Genomic DNA, 25426 nt, shown 5'->3' with positions numbered 1-25426 from the left:
GTGGAATAGAGTTTTCTCTCAAAGAAATTCCTCCCTTTGTGTATTATAGTTTACATCATTAACAGGGTTACTTAAGAGTGAATTACATTAATCCACTGAGCTAACGCTAACAAGGCTACTTGGGAAAAAAAACTAGTCACACTCTGCACAGGAACATGTCAATGCCTAATGTTGCACTAGCGACGTTACTCCACATCCAAACAGAACATCAGCTGGATAATACGGCAATAAAAAACCCCCCTATGTTGAACTGACTGCCAATGAAGCTACTTAACACCAGCAGTAAGTAGACTTCACAAGAATGACACTAAAGATGCAGAAAACCACGGGGAAAAACTGAATAGGTTTTCCATCGTTTCAATTACGAAATAGGCCAGACAAAGGAATAAGAACATTAACAAAAACTAATTAGTGTGGTTACCAACAACAGAACGATATTTCAAATTAATCTGAACACATCCTTAACTAGGGCTTTGTTGTTGTTCAGTTCAGGGAAGAAAAGCACGGATATGGGTCAGAAGCCAGTTGTGCACGTATTCTGCTGCCTCGGAGCTTCCTTCTTGCTTCGCGAGTTCTTTTGTCGCGAACAGACATTACCCATTCCCCCACCAAACCCCGGCTCCTCTCCCCTCGGGGCTGTTACCGCCCCCGGCGGCAGTGTCTGCAGGCGGAGCCCCGCCCGCAGGCTGCCCGCCCTCCGCGCCCCGGCACGGCCGCAGGCGGCACCACGGCGGCCCCTGCTGGCGGCGGGCGGCGACAGCCGCGCCCCAGGCAGCCCCGCTAAGCCACCCCCCCCCAACCGCCAAAGGGAAACGGGGGGCCACCGCATTTGGCAGGTCAGAGAGCCGTCCCTCGTGGGCCGAAGGGCAAAGCTGAACCGGAATGGTGTTGAGGGAGGGCCGAAAAACGACTTGCTGTGATAGCTGACAGGTATGCTCCTTATTACACTACCTACCCTGTCAAATGAGCCCTGGTTTTAAAAAAATACATGTCATGGTTTTAACCCTTATTATTAAAAAGAAGATACTTTAAATAAACCCACAAAGAAGAAAACGATGTACCTGCATAATCCACAAACATCAAATTAAGCACCCCTCCCCACATACTCCCCATTCAGTTTGTACAGCTGCTGAAAACAATGGGACTGTGCAATTTTTCAAATACATTAGCAGCTGAAATTATTGGTTCAGTAACTGTAAGACAGTCAGGTACTGTGCAGCCAGTACAGGTTTTCCTTTCCCAGTAGTGTTACGTTTGAGAATACCCTGTGATTTGCTATCTGACACATCTACGCGCCAGCCCCGCTCCCTGGCAGACAAAGCTGCTGCACACTGCAAGACCAGGCAGGACAAGGGATTCAGCCTGCTGTAATTCAGTAATCGATGTGTGAGGAGGAAGGGGCTAAGATTACTAAAACTTGATTGCTCCTCATATCCCCCACGTACAAAACGGGAAGCACTCGAGGATGGTTCTAAGCTCTCAAGAACTCACTGCTAAATCAAAAGCTTTGGGCTTTGATTTGCATGAATGCACTATGCTAAAGCCTTGCTGCTCTCATACAAAGTATGAATGAGGGCAGGGTGGAGGAATGGAGAAGAAACCACCAGCTTTCTCAGGACAGGTTAGTTACAGGAGAGTTTAAGAACAGTGCTCTAAAGTACTATGGACTGTAAAGAGAGTTAGTGTCCCATGCAGGCAACATCTCACTTGACCATCATTTCTCCTCCCAACCCAGACCTGAAGGTGCTCTACTTGTGAAAGGAGCTGTAACTTGAAGGCCAAGACAGTTAGAGTAAGAAAGATTTTAACCAATTTCTTCAATGGAACGAAGATTTGGTATTTAGCTGTAATGATTCCACTTACATGTTTTAATGCAAGTTAAAAAAACTAGCTGTATCATATTAATGAGCTTATTCAGAGTCACATTTCTTAGGGAAAAAAGAACAAGCTCTTTGTACCGTATCTTTAGTTTAGATTTTGAACTCAAATTTGAACTCCGTTTCTTACCGGGTAATTTTAATGGGTATGCACTGTAAGAACACAAAGACAGACCCTAAATATATTTTCTTAACATTCTCTCAGAAAATTCCATGGCTTCCGACTTCTGATACATATGTGCAACTAATAATTATAATTAGTTTATTTTCCAAAAAGAATTATTATGTATGTTAATGTATAAATTATTTATAATGCATAATCTAATAAAGAGGTATAAGAGCTACACTAGAGAGCCTTTTATCATTGTAATTTTAATAGCTCATATTTGATTGTTGCAGGAGACCCAAAAAAATAGTTACACAAACAGGTACACATACCTCAAAAAAGCTCTCCACATACTGCAATATGTATACTCCACAATCGCTGAAGTTGTTCTGTTGTGGCACTTTTGGGTTGGAACCTTTCATGACATCTTTGGAAAAGCTTCTTTTGTTGCCTTTCCTGACTTCCCATTCCACCTCTAAATATCTATGATAAAAGACCATGCAAATTAAATCTTTTTTTTTTCCTTGCAGAATTTTGCCAACCCCCCCCCCCCCCAAAAAAAAAAAAAAAAACAGATACGAAACTTACTCCCGTAGTGTTTTCACAACATTTGAGCGGGAAGGGCCCCTCAATGAGTCCATAAGCAAAATGCAGGGCCTAAGAGAAAACACAATTTTTAGGTACACAGTATTTTACAGCCATTTGGAAAACACAATGTTACACAGCTAGCTAGCTATGAAATAATTTGTGGGGTAACCTTGAACGAAACTAGATCAATACTATAAAGTTTTGCCAGCGCTGCTATAATCCCCTAACTGGGATAGCTAAATGCAAAGTTACCTTTACATTTAACCGTACACTAAGTACAGAGAACTTCAGAATGCACTTCGAAAATAGAGTCCTGTCAGACTGAAAGCATTTGTTACAGGCTATAAAACTAGTTGCCTAAAACCCCCTCAGGTGTCTAGTGCTCTTGTAGATGCACAAGGTATCGGGGACACTGGCAAGAGACTATAAAGTAAGGCACAGAACCCATAAACATCCTTCTGGAGTAGCAGCTGGAGGACAGATGGGACAATCCACAGCACCTAAGAATGGGTATGCATGTTCTAGGAGCGATCCCAACCAACGAATCTGAAATCTACCTGATAGTTACACACAAAACACACACATACTCTATTTGATAGACTTTAGAAAAAGAATGTATCCATAAACATTTTCTTGAGAACCAGGTCTGCTTGAACACTCTCTTGCACACTACAGATGCTTATATCCTATCACTTGATCTAGAGGATATTACCTTTGCAGTAGCTATAAAGGTAACAATCATATCAGCTGCCTTATATGCAACAGCTGGATTTATACATCAAAGCAAACTCACATCCGAGTTCAGAATCTCAGCATTAGATGTAAGATGTATTTTGAGGGACAAATAGGATGCAAATTACTTTTCACAAAGCTCTGCTTTCTGTTTTCTAACAAAAACACACATGCATTCAGACAAGTGTCCTTCATAGAAACGGCAAACTAGTAAATTCAGACAAAATATCTGCATGCATTTATATATAGGTTTGTCTGCATTTATAAATTATTTTACATGTATGCATTTTCGTAGGCATATGCATATAATCACTTGAACGATGTTTGCTTTTACTTGTTTTAATTTCCGATAAAAGAAAGTTATTATTTATATAAGCAATGCTCTTTAAAAATGCACAATCCAGTACTTGGGGGGGGGGAAGGGAAGAAGCGGAAGTCTTTTCAAGGTAATTTTCTTTTTCACATAGAAGTAATTTAAAAATATGCTCATAGTAAAGTATTTAAGTGCCCTTTATGACTTTTGATACTTAAGTGTCAAAGATCTTATGAAATTTCATGTTTGGATTAAAATAATGTCTGGTGGAAAGTCTTATGTACAAATAATCCACCATCAGAATGGGACAAATTTAGCCAAGCTATAATTAGAAGCTCATAAATATGCTTAAAACTCACAACACAGATGGATTTTTACTCCTTCAAGAAAATGTATTGATGGATTTTTACCCCTTCATGAAAATGTATTAAGAACAATTCATACACATTCCATATAATGTATAAATATATAATTTTATCCTGCACCATAAGAATGTATTGTGAAAGCCTTTACCTTTCTAGCAACCATTATATTCACAAAGAAGGAAATATAAAAATGGATAAATAAATTGTGAAAAAATACAAATGAAATTGTGAAGACAGCAATACTAGTAACAATATTTCTAGGTTTGGAATCATGCATTTCTGTCACACCAAAATGCAAGCAACTGCAGTCAATGATTATTAATAAATAATTTCTGGGTTTCAGACACACACAAAAAAAAATTAAGAGTTTTAAAATACAAAACAGGTAAAAAAGCAAACAAGAAATGTAACTGAACTTAGTATTGTGGAACATTCTTACTAGAGAAAAAAGAATACTACTAAGAACAGAGAGAAAGAAAAAAAGAATACTACTACGAACAGAAAGAGACAATAAAGAGAAACAGCTAGAACACATTTAGATAAGAAAGGGGGCAGTTAAAAATTATTCCCATTTTTCTGCACTAATTCAGGTGGTGGCAAAGGTTTTCTTTAGTATTAATTTAATTATTTTCATTTAAAGACTTTTTTTTTTTTTAAATGTAGGATACATTTAAACATGCTTCTGCACCTTCTTTTTGTAGGAATCTAAGTGCAAGATATCAAAGAACAGCCCTATTTGAAGAAACAATCTTCAATTGCCTGAAGCAGCACACAGGCTTAACAGAAACCCCAAAAGCTATTATTTCACTCATAGTTTCATTCATTAAATTTTCTGCTCACTGAAGATGATGATACTACGAAGTATAAAATTCTCTCTCAAACACTAGCAACATGCTGATTAAAGTGTTTGAAGACTGATGTATGACCACTTCCCATAGTTACCATCTTCTGAATTTCATAAACTTTAATGAAATGTCCATTTTAACTGTTTTAATACTTACTGTTTGCAGATAGTAGGCTTCAGGTGCCATTGTCCCATTTCTGAATTACAGTTATCATCTACAAGGCCACCATCATCACTACTGTCTTCCTACAGAGGCAACATGTTTACAGGTGTTTAAAAGCTAATAGTGTTTTTCAAACTGATGCAAAAGAAATTATTGCTGTACTTACCATTTTTATTCAAGACCAATAACGTAAGTTTAATAAAGAAGTGATAGCTTTAATCTGAAACCATTCATTGTTTGTAAAGTTTGCATTACCAACTTTTAGTCACGCAAACTGGTTTCTCAAATCCATGCTGGAATGACACGGAGTAAATGGGGCTATTTATTTAATGACCGCTGAAACTACAAAAAAGCTGCAACTGACATTTTCAACGCATTGCTGGCTTAAAAGAGGTGCATCTCCATTATTTAGTTATAATCCAAATTATCAGTACTTTCCCTTGCTAATGATTACTAGAAACTTGCCTGGCGGTTTCATGTATGTTAACTTCTAGATGAAATGAGACAAAGTCTGCAATGAACTCAGAAGTAAAATTTGATCTTTGCTCCAGAATGCACCCACTTGGTTCTTAGGGCAAGGGAAATTGAACCGCCATGACATTATATATCATGGGTTGCAAAACCAGTCATGCCACAAACCTGGGAATATCCTTCAACCTTTTGATTTCAATATGGATTGCTATGAAGGATATGGAAGTTTTATGAACAAAACAACTAAGTTCTTGTATCTAAAAGTAACCCAATGATCCGTGGTTTCTTCTACTTCTGAACTTCTACTGAGTTCACTGTTACTACCACAGACCATTGCGTTATAGGGAAAGAGATGCTTTCCAAAAATGGTAGCTCCCATATCAGCATGATTTGTGAAATTTTTGGTGAGAATTATGTACACTTCCCTAACACGCAGGATCCTATGACTGAAATCCTCATGCTATGCCGTGAAGATGCTATCCCATTAGAAACTACTGCCTAGTTCCTAATACACTTGTTTCTGTCGCAGCCTCAACTCCATTTTTGGCAGATGTGAAGGTGTACTCAGCCTGTCATGGTCTACCATTTCTATACTTGCTTTATGCATTCTAGAAGATATCAGTGATGGCTTCAGCCTAAGTTCTAAGCTACGCTGCAACGAAGGAACTCTGCATCTTTTGCTCCTCTCAAGGAACACAGCTGGCCATGTGCTTTCTTCCCTGCCTTCATGCCATGTACTTCAGATTGGAAAAACTCTACTACTCATTCTCCATCTTCACGGAACTCTTAACTGCTACAAAATATAAAGAAAGGCACTTTCATCAGCTGAGAATCACAGAATGTTTGGGCAAGTGGCATGACAGGAGAGGAGAGTTGAGTCTGTATGAAAAGCATAGTTAGGTTTCAACATAAACTGGAGCTTTTATATGTGTGCACACATATACATACTATTTGGAAGCCATCACAAAGAGCTGCAGACTTTGGAAAATAATTGTTTGTTAGGACTCGAAGGGAAAAACAGGTAATTCCTAGACTGTATATTTGATAGCCTCCAATTCTTTATTTCGGACAACTTGGAGTCATACACCTGGAACATGAACAGGAAGGCCAATTAGGAAGAGTAAATGCGAGCTTGCTCACATTGAATTTGCACTGTAGAAGCAACAGGGCTATGGAAGAATGCCCTCATACCCAGTAGTGAGTCAGTAAAGGACATTTTAATGATCAGTCTTTCCACAGCTCTAAAATCTAAATGTCTTCCAATTTGAACAAGAACACTACTTGATTATAAGTCCATGTTGTTTAAATCTGATCAGGAGAAGCACCAATAAAACAAAACAGCAGAGTAGCACCTACTTATAAATGTGTCTATGTCCAAGAAATGCAGCTGAAAGAAGAGTAACTTGTTCTTGGGTCTGGTAGATAAACATGGGGGTGGGGGAGATGAAAGACAGAAATGCGTTGACTTCCAGAGGTTCCACTAAAATCATTGTGTAGTATTGTCACTATGCAAAAGACTCACAAAATTAAATGCAGGATCAGTACAGCAGTTTCCTATTAAACAGTTTAATGAACGAATGTGCAATCCTCTCCTGTCAGCTAATTTGCAAATTTTTGTACGTAACCAGTGCTTTGGATTTGACACTTGTAAAGATAACTAGCTTTAGACAATGCACATTTACAATGTGTATACAGCTTTTAAGCTGCCCATTCAAAATACAACACAACAGTTCGCATTTCCCAAATAAAATTGCTAAATTCTTTACCTGGTTATCTTGGTCTTCAGAAAAATCTATAAGCTCATCTTCATTTAGTTTACTGCCATCAGCTGAGTCTTCACTATAGTTTAGCCTGATTTTGTGCAATCCATCTGTATCAATCACAGACAGCAGTATATTTAAACATCAAATACTACATCATCATTGAAGACCAAACTAATTTTAAATACCTCAGATTTGCTCAGGATTGCTCACAATAACTGATACAGCTGACATAATATTTTATTCATGCATATGAACAAAAGTGCAAAGTTTCTTCTAAGTAACACAACAGAAACTGTTCCTTATTCTGTGACATGCCTAAAAAAAAAATAATCTAAAGACCTAGACTAAAACCCACCATGAAATTACCTTGTAGTTCCATGAAGCCTTTAAACAGTATAAATTGGTACTGCTACCAAAAGGGGCAGTCTCATTTGGTCCCTAATATAACCGCTTATTCCCATCCCCAGCTGGTTCCTTCCATAACACCAAATATATCTACACACAGTGGACCAGACTGAGAAAGTCAGTCACAAGCTTATTATTTTTTAACTTAAATCAGTTCCTTGATCAGATTCACTGTGCAGTTATGTCAAGACTTGTGCTGGTAAAAGGGAAAAGGCAGCTTGGGAACACACAGCTAGGGAGGGTAGAATGCAGGATCAGCTCTCCTGGGAGCAGCAGCTTAGAAATGCTTGTGAAACTTCACTGTTTGCTACAGAAAAGGAGTATCTGTAAATTCGGTCTCTACTTAACCTCTCTACATATTTAGCCACTTGGGAAACAGCATCAGAAGAAATAAAGAATAATGAATGTTATAGCTATGCCTGTGAAAGAAGGAGATACAGACAGCTACGGGCTCACTAGTCTTACTATACTACCATGCAAGACTTGAGAGCAGATTTTGAGGGGAAAAATAACAAACTATGTGGAAATAAGTGAAAAATTAATAACTCGTGCCAGCAAAACCTGAAATCTTCATAAGAAAACTTTTCCTAGAAAAGGGCTATATAATATATCTAAACAATCACAAAAATAAAAGCGCTGGTTATGGTGTCACTGGAGGACGTATTACTTATTAAAGAAAACCAGGATTTCTATAAGAACAGGAAATAGGGCAATGAACTAGCTAATGGAAAAAATGGAGAAGACCTGCATTTGAGAATACTTCAACAGAGAAGTTGAAGTAACACTCTGGAAAGAGGTTACCAGTGGAGTTCCACAGGGACAAACTTGGGAATTAGTCTTACTCAGTATCTTTGAAAAGACCTTAGCACAAGAAGTAGGCCATATACTAATGTGACTTGTTGCTGACGGATTCCTAAAAAATAAAATTGGTATCAAGAAGAATCACATCTCATACAAGAACCGAGGAATAAAAAGGGGATTAGTTAAGTAATTTAAAAAAATATATATTTTGGATGATTTCTTCAAAGTTATTTAGGTATCAACTCCTACCGATTTACAAGTCCAACACCAGGATTTAGTTTGAGATCAAGACATCTAAGTTTAGGCTCCCATGTATAGTAGGCATCTAGGTTCTCACAATATTAAGTGGAGACCATAATCAGAGCAGAGAGCTGCTCAACTGAACAGCTACTCTATGTCTGCTTTAGGGTGAGAAGATGAGGTTTCTTGGTTTCATTGACTATACTATCAAAGAGGCACCTGTTGTCTTTGGAGATATCCTAGGATATCCAGGACATACGTATGGATTTCACAGAGTCAAGACCCACACCCTTCTGGAGCAACAGCTGAAGGCTGGGCAGAAAACCCAAGGCCTACATCCCCATCTTCCATCTGGCTGAAATGGAAGTTTAGACACATAGCGCATCTAAATTTAGCTGCCTGAACATATGCTTAATGTCAATCTCAAATTGAATCTCACCCTTAAACCAGGACTGTGACCTGTAAGAATGTCTGCATTAATGAAAGGGTGCATCATCTGCAATAGCTGAGCAAGAGAGTCTGAGTATTTCAGTCAGCCACAGAGTGACCATCAGCCACCAATACAATGCAGCCATAAAAAAATGTAATCCTAGCAAAAACATGTCGTAAAGTACATTCCAACTAATTATAGACAAGTAACAGGAGCAGCATCCAAGACACATGAGACCATATCATACAGCAGCAATATCATAAACAGTAACAATCGCACGTCAAACAAGAAACCAATTCAAACGAGAGCAGATCTTCACACACCCCCAACCCCCCCTCCCTAAGACCTTCTAGGAGAAGTGACAATGTTCTCACAAATGAATAAATTCAGATTAGAAAGTAGGAGAGTGTATATACCCACAAAGATATTAAAGTTGTAATGGCCTGCAGTATACAGAGTAGGCCATAATTGATAATCTTTTCAGATCTTGTACTACAAGCTATGTAATTACTTACTGTGTAAATTAAGTCAGTAGGAATACTATCAGTGACTAAAGTAAAAGTGTTTCCATGACCAGATGTTTTGTACGGTATGTCTCAGGGGGATTCCCAACCTTGCAGTGAGCAGAGAAAACAATCTTTTCCTAATTCCTTCATCTGCCTTTAAAAGTAAGTTGTCTCCTTTGTTCACTTTGGTACAAATGCTGTTCCAGATCACCGAAACCAGTCTCCACAGCAGTGATGCATGGAGAAAGCCTCTCTAAATGTAACACTGAGGTCATGTGAGAGAATTTTTTAATTATTATTACTTTCTTCTCAGTCTTTTTACATACCTTCTATTAAGACATTAAAGAACTTAATGGTGTTGAAGCAAAACCTCAAATGCGAGAAGCCACTGGAATTAAGGTTGCTCACCATCTTAATTCAGCTCCCCCATGCACATACATTATATGAGGATCCATGGTCAACTACTATTCTTTCCTTAACAATTACAGTCTTGGGTGATATCTACAAAATGATTTTGTGTGAAAAAAGATCACACAACTGAAAAATTAATCTGATTTAGGCAAAGTGTTTTCTCTCCAGCCTTATGCCGTAAGAGTTATGTCAAGAGCCACAAAAACATTTTATATGCAATGGCTATAAATTACTTATATTGCAAGCACTCAAACTTGAGCCACATACTAAACTTTCAAAGTATGAAGTTTACACAATTGCAGAAGTAGGAACAGATGTGAAATCTTCAAATTTTTCATTAAAATATGCATATTTTTACAATTACATACCCATAGATTGGCTAGCAGTTGTGAATTCACCCTGTATACCATTTTCATCTGGAGTCCTATGGTCAAGTTTATGGCATGCTGATTCCACAGTGTTAGGTTCTTCCACATCACTGTCTATTTGATTCAGTTTTTTGAAAGCACTTTTTCCCCTACAAGGACTTCTTCTACAACATGAAGACTCACTGTCCTCTGTTTCAGTGTTTGGGTCAATTAAAGCTGTATTATACTTTTTGGTCAATGTCTTCTTTGCTGTGGACTTGGAAGGCGAGTTTTGTGCATCTAACTCATTTGGCAAAGGAGATGGTGTGTTGCTCTCTCCATCTGAAGAGGAAGATTTTATCTGTGTTGTAGCATTTTCATGATAGTGAGGATTTGGTTCATATTTGGGTTTTTCTAGACCAGGAAAACAGATGACAGCCAAAAACCAGTGGGCACTGCAAAGGAAAAAATACATTAAAAATTAGCAATTACATTAATGCTCACAGTTAAACCTTAAGTTGGTAAAAAACAAACAAAACATTGAGTGCACACATGCACACAAAAAACCAAGCCCTGTCCCCCATAGTTATCAAAGATAGATTGTAATAGCTGTTCACTTTTCTGAGCAGGTTTTACTCAAGCCTTCACAGTCTTCTCTAAAGGTAAGATCACTCCATGCAAGTAGTCACCAACAAATTCATTAATACGATGCAGTTAGTTGAAAACAGGTGCTGCCTAAATATTTATTTCAATTTGCTCATACTTTATACATTCTTTTCCTTCTTTGAATTAAAGCTTATTTCTTTTTTCACATTTTCTTTATCACTGCATGAATTAGAGATTGTAGAGTTCATGTTTTATGGCTATATAAATTTTTCTTGTAGTTCAGCACTAGCAACACAAGTAGTCGGATCTAACGGTATAGCTGAATTGCACATATTCTTCCGCCTATGCGATCTTCCAATTGTATATGACACTTCACATTTTTAAAGAAATCTTGCCAACAGTGAATTAAAAAAGGGGAGAAAAGAGTGTTTGTAATGCCATCACAAAGACTCTGTTGTCCTCTTCACCCTTCACAGAACTGACATTCTAACCCTTTCAGGATCAAAAATAGTTATATCCCCCAACACAAAGTAAGTTTTGCCCCAGTTTCCTCCTTATCTCCTTGCCTCTTCAGACTTCACTGACTTGCCACTCAATCAGAAATGGAGCAGCAGCAAATTCAGGGATTGAGGCTTTGCAAGTAGATATTGACTGACCCGATTTAGAAATTTTCTGAAGGTTCTCTGATTCCCTACAGCAAATAACAAAACAGAACCTAGCTATGTATTAGGTTCATTTCAGTGTTTTAGAAAAAAGAAAAAGCAGTAGCTAAAAATGCATGTCTGACATATTAAAAAATTAATTACATGATTACGAAGCCTAAATTCCATCGAAACTCAATGGCAGCCGAAGTAAGTGACCTTCGAAAGCCACATGTGTAGCATGGAGACATTTTGTCCTGAATGATTCACCACATCTACTAAATGAATATATTAAGTATTGCCAAACCCTGGAATTTGTGTGCTCTATTAATATAGGCTTTATGTAATAATTATGTAGATAGACTAGCAAATTAACCTGGATCTAAAAAGAAAATAGCTTGTAACTTTTAAAAGAACCTATTTCCATTGGAGACTTGAACAAAAAGGACTGTACTGCCAAGGGACACTGACGCAGTCATGGTTAAATCAGCCATATTGTTCGGAAGTTAATTCTCCCCTAGATTCATCCTGCCCACCTCCAGTTACTGCAGTTGGACAACTTGCTAGTTGATGAGCCCAGATTCCCTAAGCTAGTGGTTATGAGAGAGTCTGGAAAGACTTTCTGGAAGTAGATACTGAAGTCCAGCAGCTTCAAAGCAGTCATTCCTAGAATCTACTCTTAAACCAGATGCCAGAATAAATAGCTGTGTCCTAAAAGAAAAAAAAAGCATCATTCTAGACAGCACAGGAGAAGCGTTATCAGGAGCAACCATTAGCAGCATTCCTACAATGAGAGAGAAGCTCTCAAGTTTTCTCAAATGCTAGAATAACTTGTTTCACATACTACTTAATTCAAGACACAAAGAAGCAAAAGCAACTCTGAGATTGGTTCTCAACCAGACTAGTTTTGCCACAGATTAAGGTTTGAGACCTTTTATAAGTAGTAACAAATGCAGATCTTTCACTGGAATCAAAGAAACTCTTCCATACCTTTGATCCGCTATTGTATCACATAGAGAAAGTTCTGTTTACAAGGACTAATTACCAGCATCAAACCAGGTGGCAAATACCTGAAAAATACCTGCAGTGCTGCAATGCGTCAAGTTGCAAATAGTGGGAGAGTCTAGACAACTCAAGGCTGTATGTGAGTTCTATGATCACGATCTATGAAGACAAGGAATAAACTGATGGAGGAGAAGTGGGTGATGAAAGCCTTACTACGCTATATTAGGTTGCACATACAGATGTCCAGGCATAGGCACGTTGAAAAAATTCTGAAAACCAGGTTCTCCAACAACCACGCAGAATGGCACGTACTTTGCTCTCTATACACCACAGGCATTAACTGGCTCTCCCTCCTCACCACTGATTCTGTGCTCCTAGCGTTTTCACTAATCCCTTGAAGTTACGAGGCAATGCCACGATTACAAAAAAAACCCCACCCTAGACAGCTAAACAGCAAGTAGTTGGAAGTTATATTCTACTGAACATCCACCACCTAAACATCTCCATTCTTGCCAACACAAAGCGTAACAGTCCTCATTTTGCAAGTGAGGAACAGGAGCAATGGGAAATTTGGGGAAATTACATAACACAAAAGAAGTCACACAAGGGAGTTTCTGAAAAAGCTGCAACTTAGTAAAGCTGTTAGGTCCCAGCCCACAGCCTTCATCATAAGACGTGCATATCTGAAAGACTCACTGCAGATTAAGAAGCCAACTAATATACAAATCAGCACCACAAATATATAAAAATGTTTTATTTGGCACAAAAGCAAGGTTTCACAGTCCTATTAACAGACAAAGTCCAGGAGCTATGTATGTCATAACATATTATATACACAGCTACAGAATGCTACCTGAGGCTGTAACTTACACAAACAGGATCTATACTGTACTCGCTAACCAGATCAGAAATCCTTCGAGTTAGTATTTTGCCATTAAAAGACAAAAATCAGCACTGATACTTATTGTGTCTTTTGTCAGCAGTATGTTTAGTTCTAAAAATAAAACTTTCTGGTTCTGTATCAGAGAAGCTAAGAAGCAGTCGAAGTGGTACTGTAGTGAAGTTAATGAAAATAAAACAGGATTTACATGTCAATTCAACAAAATGACAAGAGCTACATATCAAAGTAAGAGAGATACTTGCAATAAAGTAACTAGCAAAACCTCAAAACATTTTTTGACTGTAAAAAGTAAGTTAAAACAACTCCAGTTCTCTGCTCTTGACCCATTTTGAAATGCAAGAATATATGGAAAAGAGCAGTCAAATATATAGTAACCCGGTAAAACCTGCTATTCTTCTGTGTCATGGTAATATAAGGAAGGAGGAGACACTTAGCAAGTGACAGCTCTGCTTCTAGGATAGAGGCCTAGAAGCCTTCATACTTGCCGGTTTTTGTGTTCTTCCCCAGGTAGCCCCGCAACCTCGTCTCTGTCCTGCGATACAAATTACTCATCACAGTGGGAGTATTTAGTTGTCGAGTCACTGATTCTTTCCTAAATATGTTAGCATCTCCCCCAAAAAAGTTTAGCTTTTTGTTCCTCAAAACTGCGTGTTGGGTTTTGGGGGATGGGGGAAGTGACATGTTTGAGGGGAGACAGAAGAGCAAGGTGCATCCAAGAAAAATACTAGCACCTAGTAACAATAAATTAAAAAAAAAAAAAAAAAAGAAATATGGAAGATCTAACTTACGCTTTCTTTGCCAGAAGGCAGGTCAAAAACAACAATAAAAAACAAACCCGCTCCCCCCACCCCCCCATCAAACCACCACTTTTCTCATCTCCCTGGATACTTGTGGTTTTTTTCTGCTCTGCAATGTTCTTACTCTACATATCAGGAAACCACTTTTGCAAATGAATGTCCTACTATCACCACTTACCAAGTTTCAGTTCACAGTGAAGGACAGTTCCAAAAAAGTCTGAACAGGATCATTTCCAGATGAAAGATGCACACCAGGAGTACACTTTTCATGCTCTAATCACTACTGGATGAGTCCGTGAGACCAAGCTAGTCCAAAGCAAAATCCCCAACCCACACATAGTGTGAACATCATGCCTTCAGTACAAACTGTTTTGTTCCGCAAATTCACTCCTACTGAGCTGCACTACTTGCTAAGGCAGACGTTGCTTTAGTTGCTTAACCGTAAATGAACAAGACAGTGAAAACTACTATGTGCTAAGTTACTAGCAATACAGCTAATTCTTGTAAAACCACAGAACTATTTCTTTTCATTTTCAGGTGACTTCTAAGTCACACTGGCTGGTATTTGCAGCATAATCAGTCTCATTTCTCCTATGCATAACCAATGTGGATGTGTGAATGACAGAGGCGGGAAAAGATAAGATTCAGAAATTCTCCTCCCACTGCACAATGGCACAGTGTCTAGACAAATTTCTTTGAAGAGCTTTTAATTAAAAAACCCCAAACTGTTCTTTGAATTTTCAAAAGATCAGTTAGGTATGCCTATGATAAGTCAGTTACAATTCTCCTGTCTCTCTGTCCTTACTTTATTTATGCTTCTATTGTATATTTTTTAAAAGCAGTAGTTTAACTTTCCTAAATATTTTGGCTTAAGGACTGCTTAGATTCTTTTTGTGAAATGTAGAAATGTGTTTGTGACAACTTGCTCTGATCTTAAGGAAAGCAAGCATCATTACAAGTCCGTAACAACCATTACAATGCTAACAGTCTGCTTCCTGACCCAGGAAAAATATCAGGACAAAAGGATATAAAGAAAAAGAATAAAGGTCCCAATACAGGGCAGTAGAGATTTTCAATTGCATTTTCTTCTGATATAGGTTTATTGTAACTAAAGGATGATCTCATCTATACCAGAGATCTCATTGAAAGAAAAAGTAAAGGCTAAAAAAGGTAGATCCAAAAGTTATCAACAACAACAGCTTAGAAGAAAGAACTCCAGAGAACCAGGTAAAAACCTACAAAAAGTACTCAGAAAAGTTCATTTTTGCTCAGTCTTTCTATTGTCTGATATTTCTTATACTACGACAGTGCACTTAAAGGTTTTACATTATTATTTTGTTTTTATCACCTGGAAAAAGATGCTTATTCTCTTAATTTTTAACTTCCAATTCACACTGTAATATAACTTTCAATTTTAGAATTATGAAGCTTAAGCCTTTACAAAATGTGATAAAAAGGTATGTTTACTTACGCTTCATTAAGGGGAACAAAAATGAAATCCTTCTCAAAAATGTCAACATGCCGTGTCCACGTTTTTACTCGCCCATGTCGTTTTTGTTGTATTCTGCAAGAAGAAACCAACACATGATTTGTAGGGTGGCTTATTTTAATTGGAAGACTACTTTTCCAGATATTTTCACCTTAACAGCTTGAGACTTTCAAGGCATATTCTATGTTTGTTATAGGTCTGGATGCTTCCTAGAGTTCTATTGGTATCATATTGTCGTCTGTAAGGATTTTATCTCCTAAAGCATTGGTTCTTGTAGTCTTCACTGTACTTAGCTCTCAGTAAAACTGACTTAACAGACTTACGAAAGGTTTGAAGTTTCATGAATATTTCTTCTTTCTCTTTGATTAAGGCGTTTATAGAAGAATGAACTGAACACATGTATTCTATCAGCATCTTCTTTTTTCAGTTTTTCAAGTACCAAATACCTAATTAGTTTAAAAAAAAAAATGAAAAATTCATGGAAGTGTTAACTCAAAGTATTCATCACAAGAGTAAAAAGGACTGCCAACAGCGCTACCTCCCCACCAAATCGTTGCAGCCTTTCACAAAATACCTATAAGAATATTAGAGCTAACTAACCACAGGAACTCATTAATGCAATATCTGTGCCAATTTTTCAAGGTATTAAGTGCTCTGCTCAATCAATAAGTTGTTCCGCTGCTGTTGTATTTATTTTTATATCATGGCAGGAAAACAAATTTTCAATGAGTTTGTAACGTATGACCTATCTAGGGAAGACACGTATTTTGTAACTGAGCCACTAAATCTCCAAACAACCCCAGAGTGATGCACTCATTTTCTTCTCTCCTCTAAAATATTCTAATAGACTGAAAATTATGCACATGCATCTTATGTGTAGCATAAACACAGCAGCACGTAACAATTTAATATGCTTCTAACATCTGTGGCATCAGTGACACCAAAAAATTAATTTCTGTATTATGTTAATAAAAACAAATGAAATTCCAGGGAACACAAATACGTTGGAAAAAACAATCGAACTTAAAAAGGTTGGGTTTTTTTTTTCCTTGCAGTTAAAATTCCTCTGCAGATGCTAAGAAATTTTAAAGAACCTTTTTTCCAAGTGAGAACAATGTCACTGTCAAGCAGGATAGGAGAGGAACCAAAATTTCTTGCACAAATACAAAACAACCGTTAAAATTAGAGCTATACATAGTTGGAGACCAAGTGTTATCAATGGACCTATGAGTTTTTAATGTCAGAACTTTTCAAGTTTCAAAGTAAAAGACGACTAAAAACTGATCTGAAATAAAACTTACTTTAAATAAAAATCAATAATAACATCATTTAAAAATTCTCCTTCATTTAGACAATGGAGGTCTTCATTGGTCACAGAAATACCACCTTTAGCTGGAGGAGGTGGATAAACTATCAACCTGAAAAGAAAAATACATTTAATAATAAATATGAAATGCCAAAAAGCCTCAGAGAATTGTTACAGGGCAAAGATAAATATCTTACTTTTCTATAGGACCAATAAATACTGTATGTGGTTCTCCAATTTCTTCATCATCATCAAAATACGGTAACTGTTTATTTCGCTGCTGCATTTTGGACTCAGAAGCAACCTTAAAAGAATAAAGTCAATATTAATTTGCATACTGTGCTCAAATTTACCAAAAAGGTAATAAAGCTTTGTGAAGTCCAGCGGTGTAATAGCCATTGCTTTTGAGAAGGACTTCAAGTTTGCTTTTTCCCCTTTCCCAGTTCATTTATTACACTTAGGTCTGTACTCATTTCTTGCACAGCCACAAATTTTCAAATTCTTTAAGAGGTATTTTTGTTTAAAGAAAGCATTAATTAAATTTAACTACAACACTGCAACTTAATTTCTTGTTTGAAATGTTATAATTTTACCAGTAGATGAATTTGGAAACAATTATGTTGTCTAATTACAGTACAAATTTCTTGTCCCTTAAAAATTTTTAAATTACAACATTACTTGTGGACCATTGTACAACCTTACAATCAAACTAAACACACTAAAAAGTACTGTGAATGCACAGACTATTTCCCACAGTCTCATAACCCACCATGGACCAGTCTGGGAATCCTCATATAAAAGCCAGCAGAAGTTGTTGGGATTTTTTTTGGTCTAGTGACTACCACACTATCTTTTGTGTATTTGTAACCCAAATAATATAATGACTTTGTTCTAAAACAAAAACATAATTACATTTTTTATTTTGTTTTCTCTGTGAGATGGGCTTCCTTTGGAATTGTCTTCCAAGCACTTAGTAAATGCAACAAGCCTGCCATTGGCTTCTTCAAAGGAAATTTTCACAAAGAAGTCAGAAATATTATTTCTAATACCAATGTCAGTAATTATTTTTTCAAATACTGAGTTTGCATGAGGATCAAGACCAGTTTCAAAAATCAAAATGATGTACTGTTCTTCTTGACCTATGAAAAAGCAGAGAGAAAATTACTCATTTAGAATCAAAATATGTCACAATTATAAACAGATTTCAAAGAATTGCAGGCCAACACGTGTACGCACTGCTGACAATACATACAAGCAGTAATACACATGTATGCAGATAGACTGAAGGATTAAGTACCAAAACCTTCTACCTACATTTGCAAAAAGAGTGCATTCAACTTCTGCCTTAATCTAGAAATGTTAATTATTACACCTGATAAGTTTTTAAAAGACACTGAATGCAAAGCCAAAACGTATTTTGAAATAACAGCTTCTCTGCTGACAGTAAGACTCTGTAATCAATACTTTCTTTTTCTTATTACCATTCCTATCCTATTGTTTCAATATTGTTTCAATACAATTTCATAAATTACGTATTCAGCATAATTTCCTCTCTATATAGGGAAACACCATGCCCTAATTTCTCCTAGGTCAACACTAAGAAGTCCAAAGCAGCTCTCTCAAAAATCAATGAAGACAAATTCATCTGTGGAAATTTATTAGAAAAGGAGAACTGTATTAAGAATGTAGATGGGCTTTTGTGGTGTCAATGTTTATTATAAAAATGGCTTTCATCTACTTAACCCCTTCAACATCTACACAGTATTTTATTTTAAAAGATTTCAGCCTGGTTTTCTCCTACTTTTGAATAGACGTGATTGTAAAAGGGGTGGGGGGTGGGGGGGAAGACAGAACTAAGACAACATATACTAAATTAAAGAAAAAACAGTGTATGAGACCCCATGATTCAGGTAGATTCATGGTCTGTCCTGATCCTAGAAGATTACACTATAAAACATTATTACTTTTTGAAACTTTTACATATTAAAGTCACTACAGTATATAAGCCCAGAGGTCCCCAGCCTTTTGGCTAGAACAATCTATAAGAATCACTTCTACATGGGTATACAGCACTGACATCTACATGTCAGCTCTTTCAGACAACAGAGATTCTCAGAAACAGTGACAGGTTGAAAAAAATACTACTTTAACTTGGGGTAGGTAGCAAGTAGGACACAAAACTTAAACCACTGCTTAGAAACTAAACTGAATAGAATACCGAGGGGGGGAAAAAAAGTACATTTTTGAGATGACTGTTTCCAGACTTAAATGGGAAAATAAGCATGATGCTTTTTTAAAAAGTGGATACAAACTGTATACCACATATTAGAAGCACGAAGTTCTAACAAAACTACTCTTACTGATTCTAGGCACGTGTTGTTGGGTATATAAGTACAAGAATCTGTAGTGGCAATTTCACAAAAGAAACAGTTATTTTTCTCTGATCAGATTTCTGTTACCACGGAAACAGAAATCTCTTAAGGATCTCCAATTCACTGGCAACCAGTTTTCATTTCTAAAAGGTATGCATCTGAACAAGGAAAGGAATTTAAAATGTCACAGTAATCAAAATCTTCATCTCCTTACACAGGTAAAGGGATCTCACCACCTAGAAGAGCAAAGCCCTGCTTTTAGGTCCTATAACATAAACAAACCAAAAACTCTCTGCCCGCAGTGAACATTCTGTGAACAGAACACTATCAGGCGCTCTCCCATGCTTACTCTTGCTAGCCCTAATAAATCTTCTATTTCTTTTGGTACAGTGGCTTAGCTTCAACAGGTCAGCCTACACCTTTACCAAAAGTTGGAGAATGTGAGTCAGATCAATCAGCTATTGTACAAATACCACCCGCTCACATCATCTGAAAAATAAAAAAGCAGTAAGTTGTACTAAGAGGAATTATTTAGGCAGTCAGACACAGGAATAGGATTCAGGCTGCAAATCCCAGCCTCACATAGCTGGCTAACTCAGAGCTGCAGGGACCTGTTTTTCTGTAAGAGAATAAGAATTTCAGACACACACATAAGCATTTCCTTTTGGTTATTCTTAACTCGGCATGTTAACTGTTGTGAAAAATAATTCTTCAGCAGCATATTTCCCAATTCACCACACACAGAATTTAGGTGTCTAACTGGGTTTTGGGTGTTCCTAGTTTGGGAACTAGGCATCTACACACAATTACTTAAACAGCTATGGATTCAGGCTTAAAGTAATTTAATTGCTTGCAAAGCAAATAGCAACTGTGTTATCACAAAGTGCTCATAGGTATGAAGTACAATAAAGCAATTGGGTGTAAAACTAGCTCAGAGCCACAGCCTCAGAGGGAAAAGCTGGGCGGAGAAAGGCTGAGAGACATGGAAATAGAAGGCTTTCTTACCCGGACAACTCAGGAAGCTTTTCCTTTTTTCACCTGTGAACACCTGTGTTCACCTGGGGTCTAATGCCTGCTCCCAGGATTGTCTCTAGCTCCCCCAGCATGCTCTCCAATTACTTTTGTAATTATAATACTCCTTACAGCTCATACTTTTTATAGGAGGTGGATGAGGTTGTTATAACAGTATTATACGTTGGAAGCACACAATTCTGAGATTGTTGAAAGCATTCTTCCTCCATTTGAATGTATGATGTATCTATGAAGCTGAGTACAAGTATAAATAACCACAAAATTTAACCTGAAGAAAAGCCTATTTAAGGGGAAGAGGAACTCTATGCTAATTTAAAAAATAGTGTGCATATTAAGATGCTAGACCCTTGAGGAAAACTATGTTGAAATTAAAGTTAAAGATACATGAAGACAATCCACTTGTTTTCCAAGCAGGTATTTGTCTGTATCACATCACTACAAGCATATGGGGAAAAAACTCCAAGCCAACCCACACAACAGCTTCTACTGAAACTAAGGCCTGTAAGCAGAACAGCACAGAAAGCAGAAGCAAGTATACCAAAAATTGTCATATAAATGTAAAGGCTTGTATACAAAAGCTAAACAAACCAACTTCATTCAGTACAAATATTAGTGAAAAAAGTTATACTAAACTGACTAGATGTTGTAACTAGCACATGTCTGGACAAACAGAAGACCACAGCTTTGCCAAGCTGTTCTGAACTGTACTCCTCATCAGCCTGGGAAGGTGATCATGTCTGGAAAAACACTACACCTGCCCCAGCCAGTGATGCCAGTTTTATTCCTCAGTGCAGTCAGTCATGATCCAAAACTTTAAAACACAATTTAAAGTGGAATAGTAGACTAAAATTGTTTTACTTACTGTCTCCTTTACATTCGTACCAGACATTATCTTTACTCATTTTCAGTTGGTCTCTCAGGCTACTACAGGTTGATGGTACTGTTTGTAGGAAAACTACTGGTAATTTTCGGACACTACACCATTCACATTTGGTAAGTTCTGAAGTTTTTAGGTTAATCTCTCGGATATCGCTTTCCGATTCTAGAAGAAAATAATGACATTATATTAAATTATAGTAAAAATATGTAGGTTTCCTTTATGATTTCCCCCTTGATTTTAACAAGAAATCAGTATGTGCTCATTAACTTTTAAGAAAGTTTTTAAAAGTTTAAAATTAACACATATCCAGGAAGTGATATCTGTTAGTATCTTAAAAGATGAACTGAACTCCACTGTCACCTTTCAGGAAAGTAATGAGAAACAAACTCTTCTCTTCTCACCAACTTTAATCTAGTTTTTATTCCACAGAAAAAACAGCATTTCCAGTGACGATTTAAATTTGCAACTATTGCTATAGTTGTGTTTTGGGTGTTCCTAGTTTGGGAACTAGGAACTAAACACATTTTACAATAGTTTGTAAAACTTTCTTTGTAGATTTATCTTTGACCAAGTTCCCTTATGAAAAATAACTTTAAAATGAAGAGCAGAATAAACACATGCAGAGAAATGATCTGATTGCCCGAGGAAAATAAGGTACTGCTTTCAATTTACTACCAAAGGGAAATGTCAGCAACGTGATAAATTTTTAACACTACATCTGATGCTGCCGGTGCCAATGTTGAGTATTTTACGGGTTTTACTGAATTATAAAAATGGAAGGAAAAATGTGTGAAGTCAACGTTCTTCGAATTTGATTAAAAGACCCAAAAGTTCAATGCCAGTAATTTTCTAGATCATAAAAATGGTTAATGGTAGTCACTTAAAGCTTTAGTTAGTGGCAGCTTCCACCATTCTACCACATGCTTGATGGCAGACTCCACCAGAAAAAATATATCCCCTTACACAAGGGACAAAACATAGATAGAAGGAGAAATGGAGCCAACATAAAGTCCTTCTAATAAATAAAAATCAATGCATGAAGTCCATCTCCTCTTCCTTTCCCCATAAAAGGGAGGAGACACTGCAGGGAATTCCTGAAGAGTAAGGCCTTTCTTAAGTTAAATTCTAGTAATATTTCATGACCAGACAGATGGTGAGTAAAAATTGGTAAAATGGTTACCACCGCATAAAGAGTTTAATGTGAATCACCCTGAACACAATTGCATAAAACCGTATGATGGGGGGGGGGGGAAGACGAGACATAAAAGACATACCATTACTTTCTACCTTACTAGTATTAATTATTAGAGGTTCTTATTATTGGTGGATGGAGTGCTTTCCCCCTTTTTTTTTTAACCTGTTTCCCCTATCCTTCTCTTGGCATTTAGCCGCCAATGTCCAGCAGCAGCCCTCTACATCCTCCCTTCTTGTTGGCAACTGAATTCACACCCCAGTGCCTGCCAAGAAAAAAGTCAGCTGCTCATAGAGACAGGGCAGTTACCCAAAGCGAAGCATCCACTGGCTGCAGACTGGAAGCGGTGGCCGCCACAGCTTCTGCTCTCCTTTCCTTCTAAACCTCCAATACCCCTGGTCCCACTGGCTGGGAAAGAAGCAGCCCAGCTCTGGGTCAGGCTGCAGCAACAACATGCTTCCTTCAAGCCGACTGGGCAGCATTTACTGCTCAGAACAGTAGTTTGCCATCTCATCAGGAAAGAGCTACATGGATCTAACTAGCCCATCTCCTTGCACTGATTCTCCTTTATCTCCCTAGGGACTTACATAGGAAAAAATGAAGCTAGTAACTAAATGAAGGTTTACAGATGACTCCTAGAGTCTTCTCTCCTTTGTGTTTAAAACAAACACCACCACGGATTTCCAAGGCTAGGCTGTAATACCACAGTCTCTATAGTAATATTTCAGTTTTCTCCTTCCTAAATGTACACACTTTCCTTAATTCATTTCACCTAACTTCCCACTTTCAGAGGCAGACCACGATAACGACAATCCCAACCTAAAACCGGATTCAACCCATTTAACTGAGGCATACCGGTCCTTCTAATGGTGTCTAGATAGAAGGTCCTTGCCAAAATATGAGCTAGTTGGTCTTTGGAGAAAACTCTGAATCCTTGTAACTGTGTTTGCACTGAGATGAAGCATAATAAATTTCATGTGAGATAAAGACTGTCTACTCTTCAGATGAAAATTTAAATCATATTCATCCTTTTGCATTGACAGGCATCTTATAATACATTTCACCATAAACACCTTAACCTGTGTACAGTATTTCCTGTAACACTGACATAAGACAGACAATAGGACTTATCCATTAAAGGCAATGGGAATAGTTTTTTATGTGTTAGAAACAGAAAGATGTTTCCTTGAAACATCAGTTGGGAGTTGCAGAAAACTGACAAGGGACATGGAGAGAATTTTGAGAACTTGACATATATTTATACATGCAAAAGCAAGCTCAAGACAGGACAGTACTGCTGTTTCTACAGCTGTTCAAAGCATTTGCCTCTCCCTGAAAAAGCCTGACCATCGTAATCAATCTAAAGAAAAAAATATTAGGTGTCGTTTTTATTTCAAGACCCTTACTTGTATTAAAACAAATCATGCCATGATTATGAAGTTAATAGAAATGGAGCTAGCTGGGAATACACCCATCTTCCTCCAGATGCAAAACTCAAAAAAACAAAATGGAAAAGTGCTAAATGTTCCAATAAACACAGCATTTAATGAGTCGCCATTTTTATGCTATTGAGGGATCAAGTCCCATGGAAATAATTTCACCATGCAGCTGTTTTGCCTAAAAATTGGTAGACATTTTCTACAAATTTCACTAAGCTTTTTAGTGATTTTTTAAAATGCATTTAATGCATGAAAACTGTTAGTTTCTATGCATCTAAGTTTTAGATGCAACGGAAACTTAAATACTTGACTGAGCAAAGGCTACGCTTATCTTTACAGGCTGTGAGACACCTTTTTGCATATAACATTGACAAAATACAATAGTTCTCCTTTACAAGTAATAAAAGGCAAAATTCGATAGGACTGCATCTTCATGGAAACTTAAGATTAACAAAAGGAGGCAAAGCTTCTTTTCAAGCCCAAAGCAAAACCCTACAAAAGAAAACAAAGGAAATAGAGCGATAGTTGTAAGCTCACAATTTCCTAAACTATGTCACTGTATTTCTTTCAGTAACATGGAATATACAACCTATAGGCTAAAGAAGAAAAAATTTTAAAGGGAGATATAGACAGGAAAGGTCTAAGACACCTGTGTGGTTTTCACTCTCTACTTATGCATCTGTATTTTGCTAACCATTTTCAAGACAACCTTTGCCAGTCATCACCAGAATATCTACAGCTCTTCAACTAGGATGAAGTGGAAGAACTAATGACCCAGTTGCACGCGCACCACAAATTGCTAATTCCTGCTATCTGTGAATTTTCTTTCTGTCAGTAGAAGGCACAGATAATGCAGAATCATTTTGTTTTCTATTCACCAGGCAGTTCAGGTCAAATTTATACTCTCAATTTTTTTTTTCCCCTTATCTGACTACAGACACCCAGTATAATTTATTACACACATAACAAAACCAGAATCGACATTTCATTATGATTCACCTGTTAATTCCTTTGACAAAGTTATTTCATTCAAAATATATATATTGAGTATTAGCATAAAATGGAAGATGTACTCACCTTCTTGACTTTCTAGGCGTATTTTGATATAATCCAGGCAAAACTGTGGAAGACAACACAGTAATAAGATTTCACTTCTCCAAACCAAAATTGACTTAATGCCTTTTAACTGTTAGTCAATTGAAATATGTTTACTAAGTACTTGAGTAATGAAAATTTTAAATAAGTATGTAAAATATAATTTAAAAAAAAAAAAACCAAAGTGTACATTATAGCACAACTCAAGGAAGCAAGGATATTCTTTACTATTCAGTGTCTCTTTCAGTCATACTGACTGTTGAAACTTAAGATCTCTCCTAAGTACTATGTTTTCAAAAAGGTTTAAAA

At 37.1% G+C, this 25426-nt stretch overlaps 1 protein-coding gene across 3 annotated transcripts in view; it reads right to left on the bottom strand.

The window, feature by feature from the left end:
* The window catches only part of SENP6 (SUMO specific peptidase 6), a 97705-nt gene that overhangs the window by 3272 nt on the left and 69007 nt on the right, over positions 1-25426 (bottom strand). For all 3 annotated transcript variants that reach the window (XM_076333101.1, XM_076333103.1, XM_076333102.1), the window contains 12 exons: positions 25100-25142; positions 21374-21553; positions 18020-18246; positions 17305-17411; positions 17103-17219; positions 16125-16247; positions 15784-15876; positions 10384-10817; positions 7226-7329; positions 4983-5071; positions 2572-2640; positions 2316-2466 (listed from right to left, as the gene is read on the bottom strand). In XM_076333101.1, coding sequence (XP_076189216.1) covers positions 2316-2466; positions 2572-2640; positions 4983-5071; positions 7226-7329; positions 10384-10817; positions 15784-15876; positions 16125-16247; positions 17103-17219; positions 17305-17411; positions 18020-18246; positions 21374-21553; positions 25100-25142 — 1737 coding nt within the window. The remainder of the gene's footprint in view (positions 1-2315; positions 2467-2571; positions 2641-4982; positions 5072-7225; positions 7330-10383; positions 10818-15783; positions 15877-16124; positions 16248-17102; positions 17220-17304; positions 17412-18019; positions 18247-21373; positions 21554-25099; positions 25143-25426) is intronic.

The sequence above is a fragment of the Aptenodytes patagonicus genome, chromosome 3, assembly GCF_965638725.1.
Source record: "Aptenodytes patagonicus chromosome 3, bAptPat1.pri.cur, whole genome shotgun sequence".
Classification (NCBI taxonomy): domain Eukaryota; kingdom Metazoa; phylum Chordata; class Aves; order Sphenisciformes; family Spheniscidae; genus Aptenodytes; species Aptenodytes patagonicus.
The sequence above is the reverse complement of the archived record's forward strand: the minus strand, read 5'-3'. Positions and strand labels throughout refer to the sequence as shown.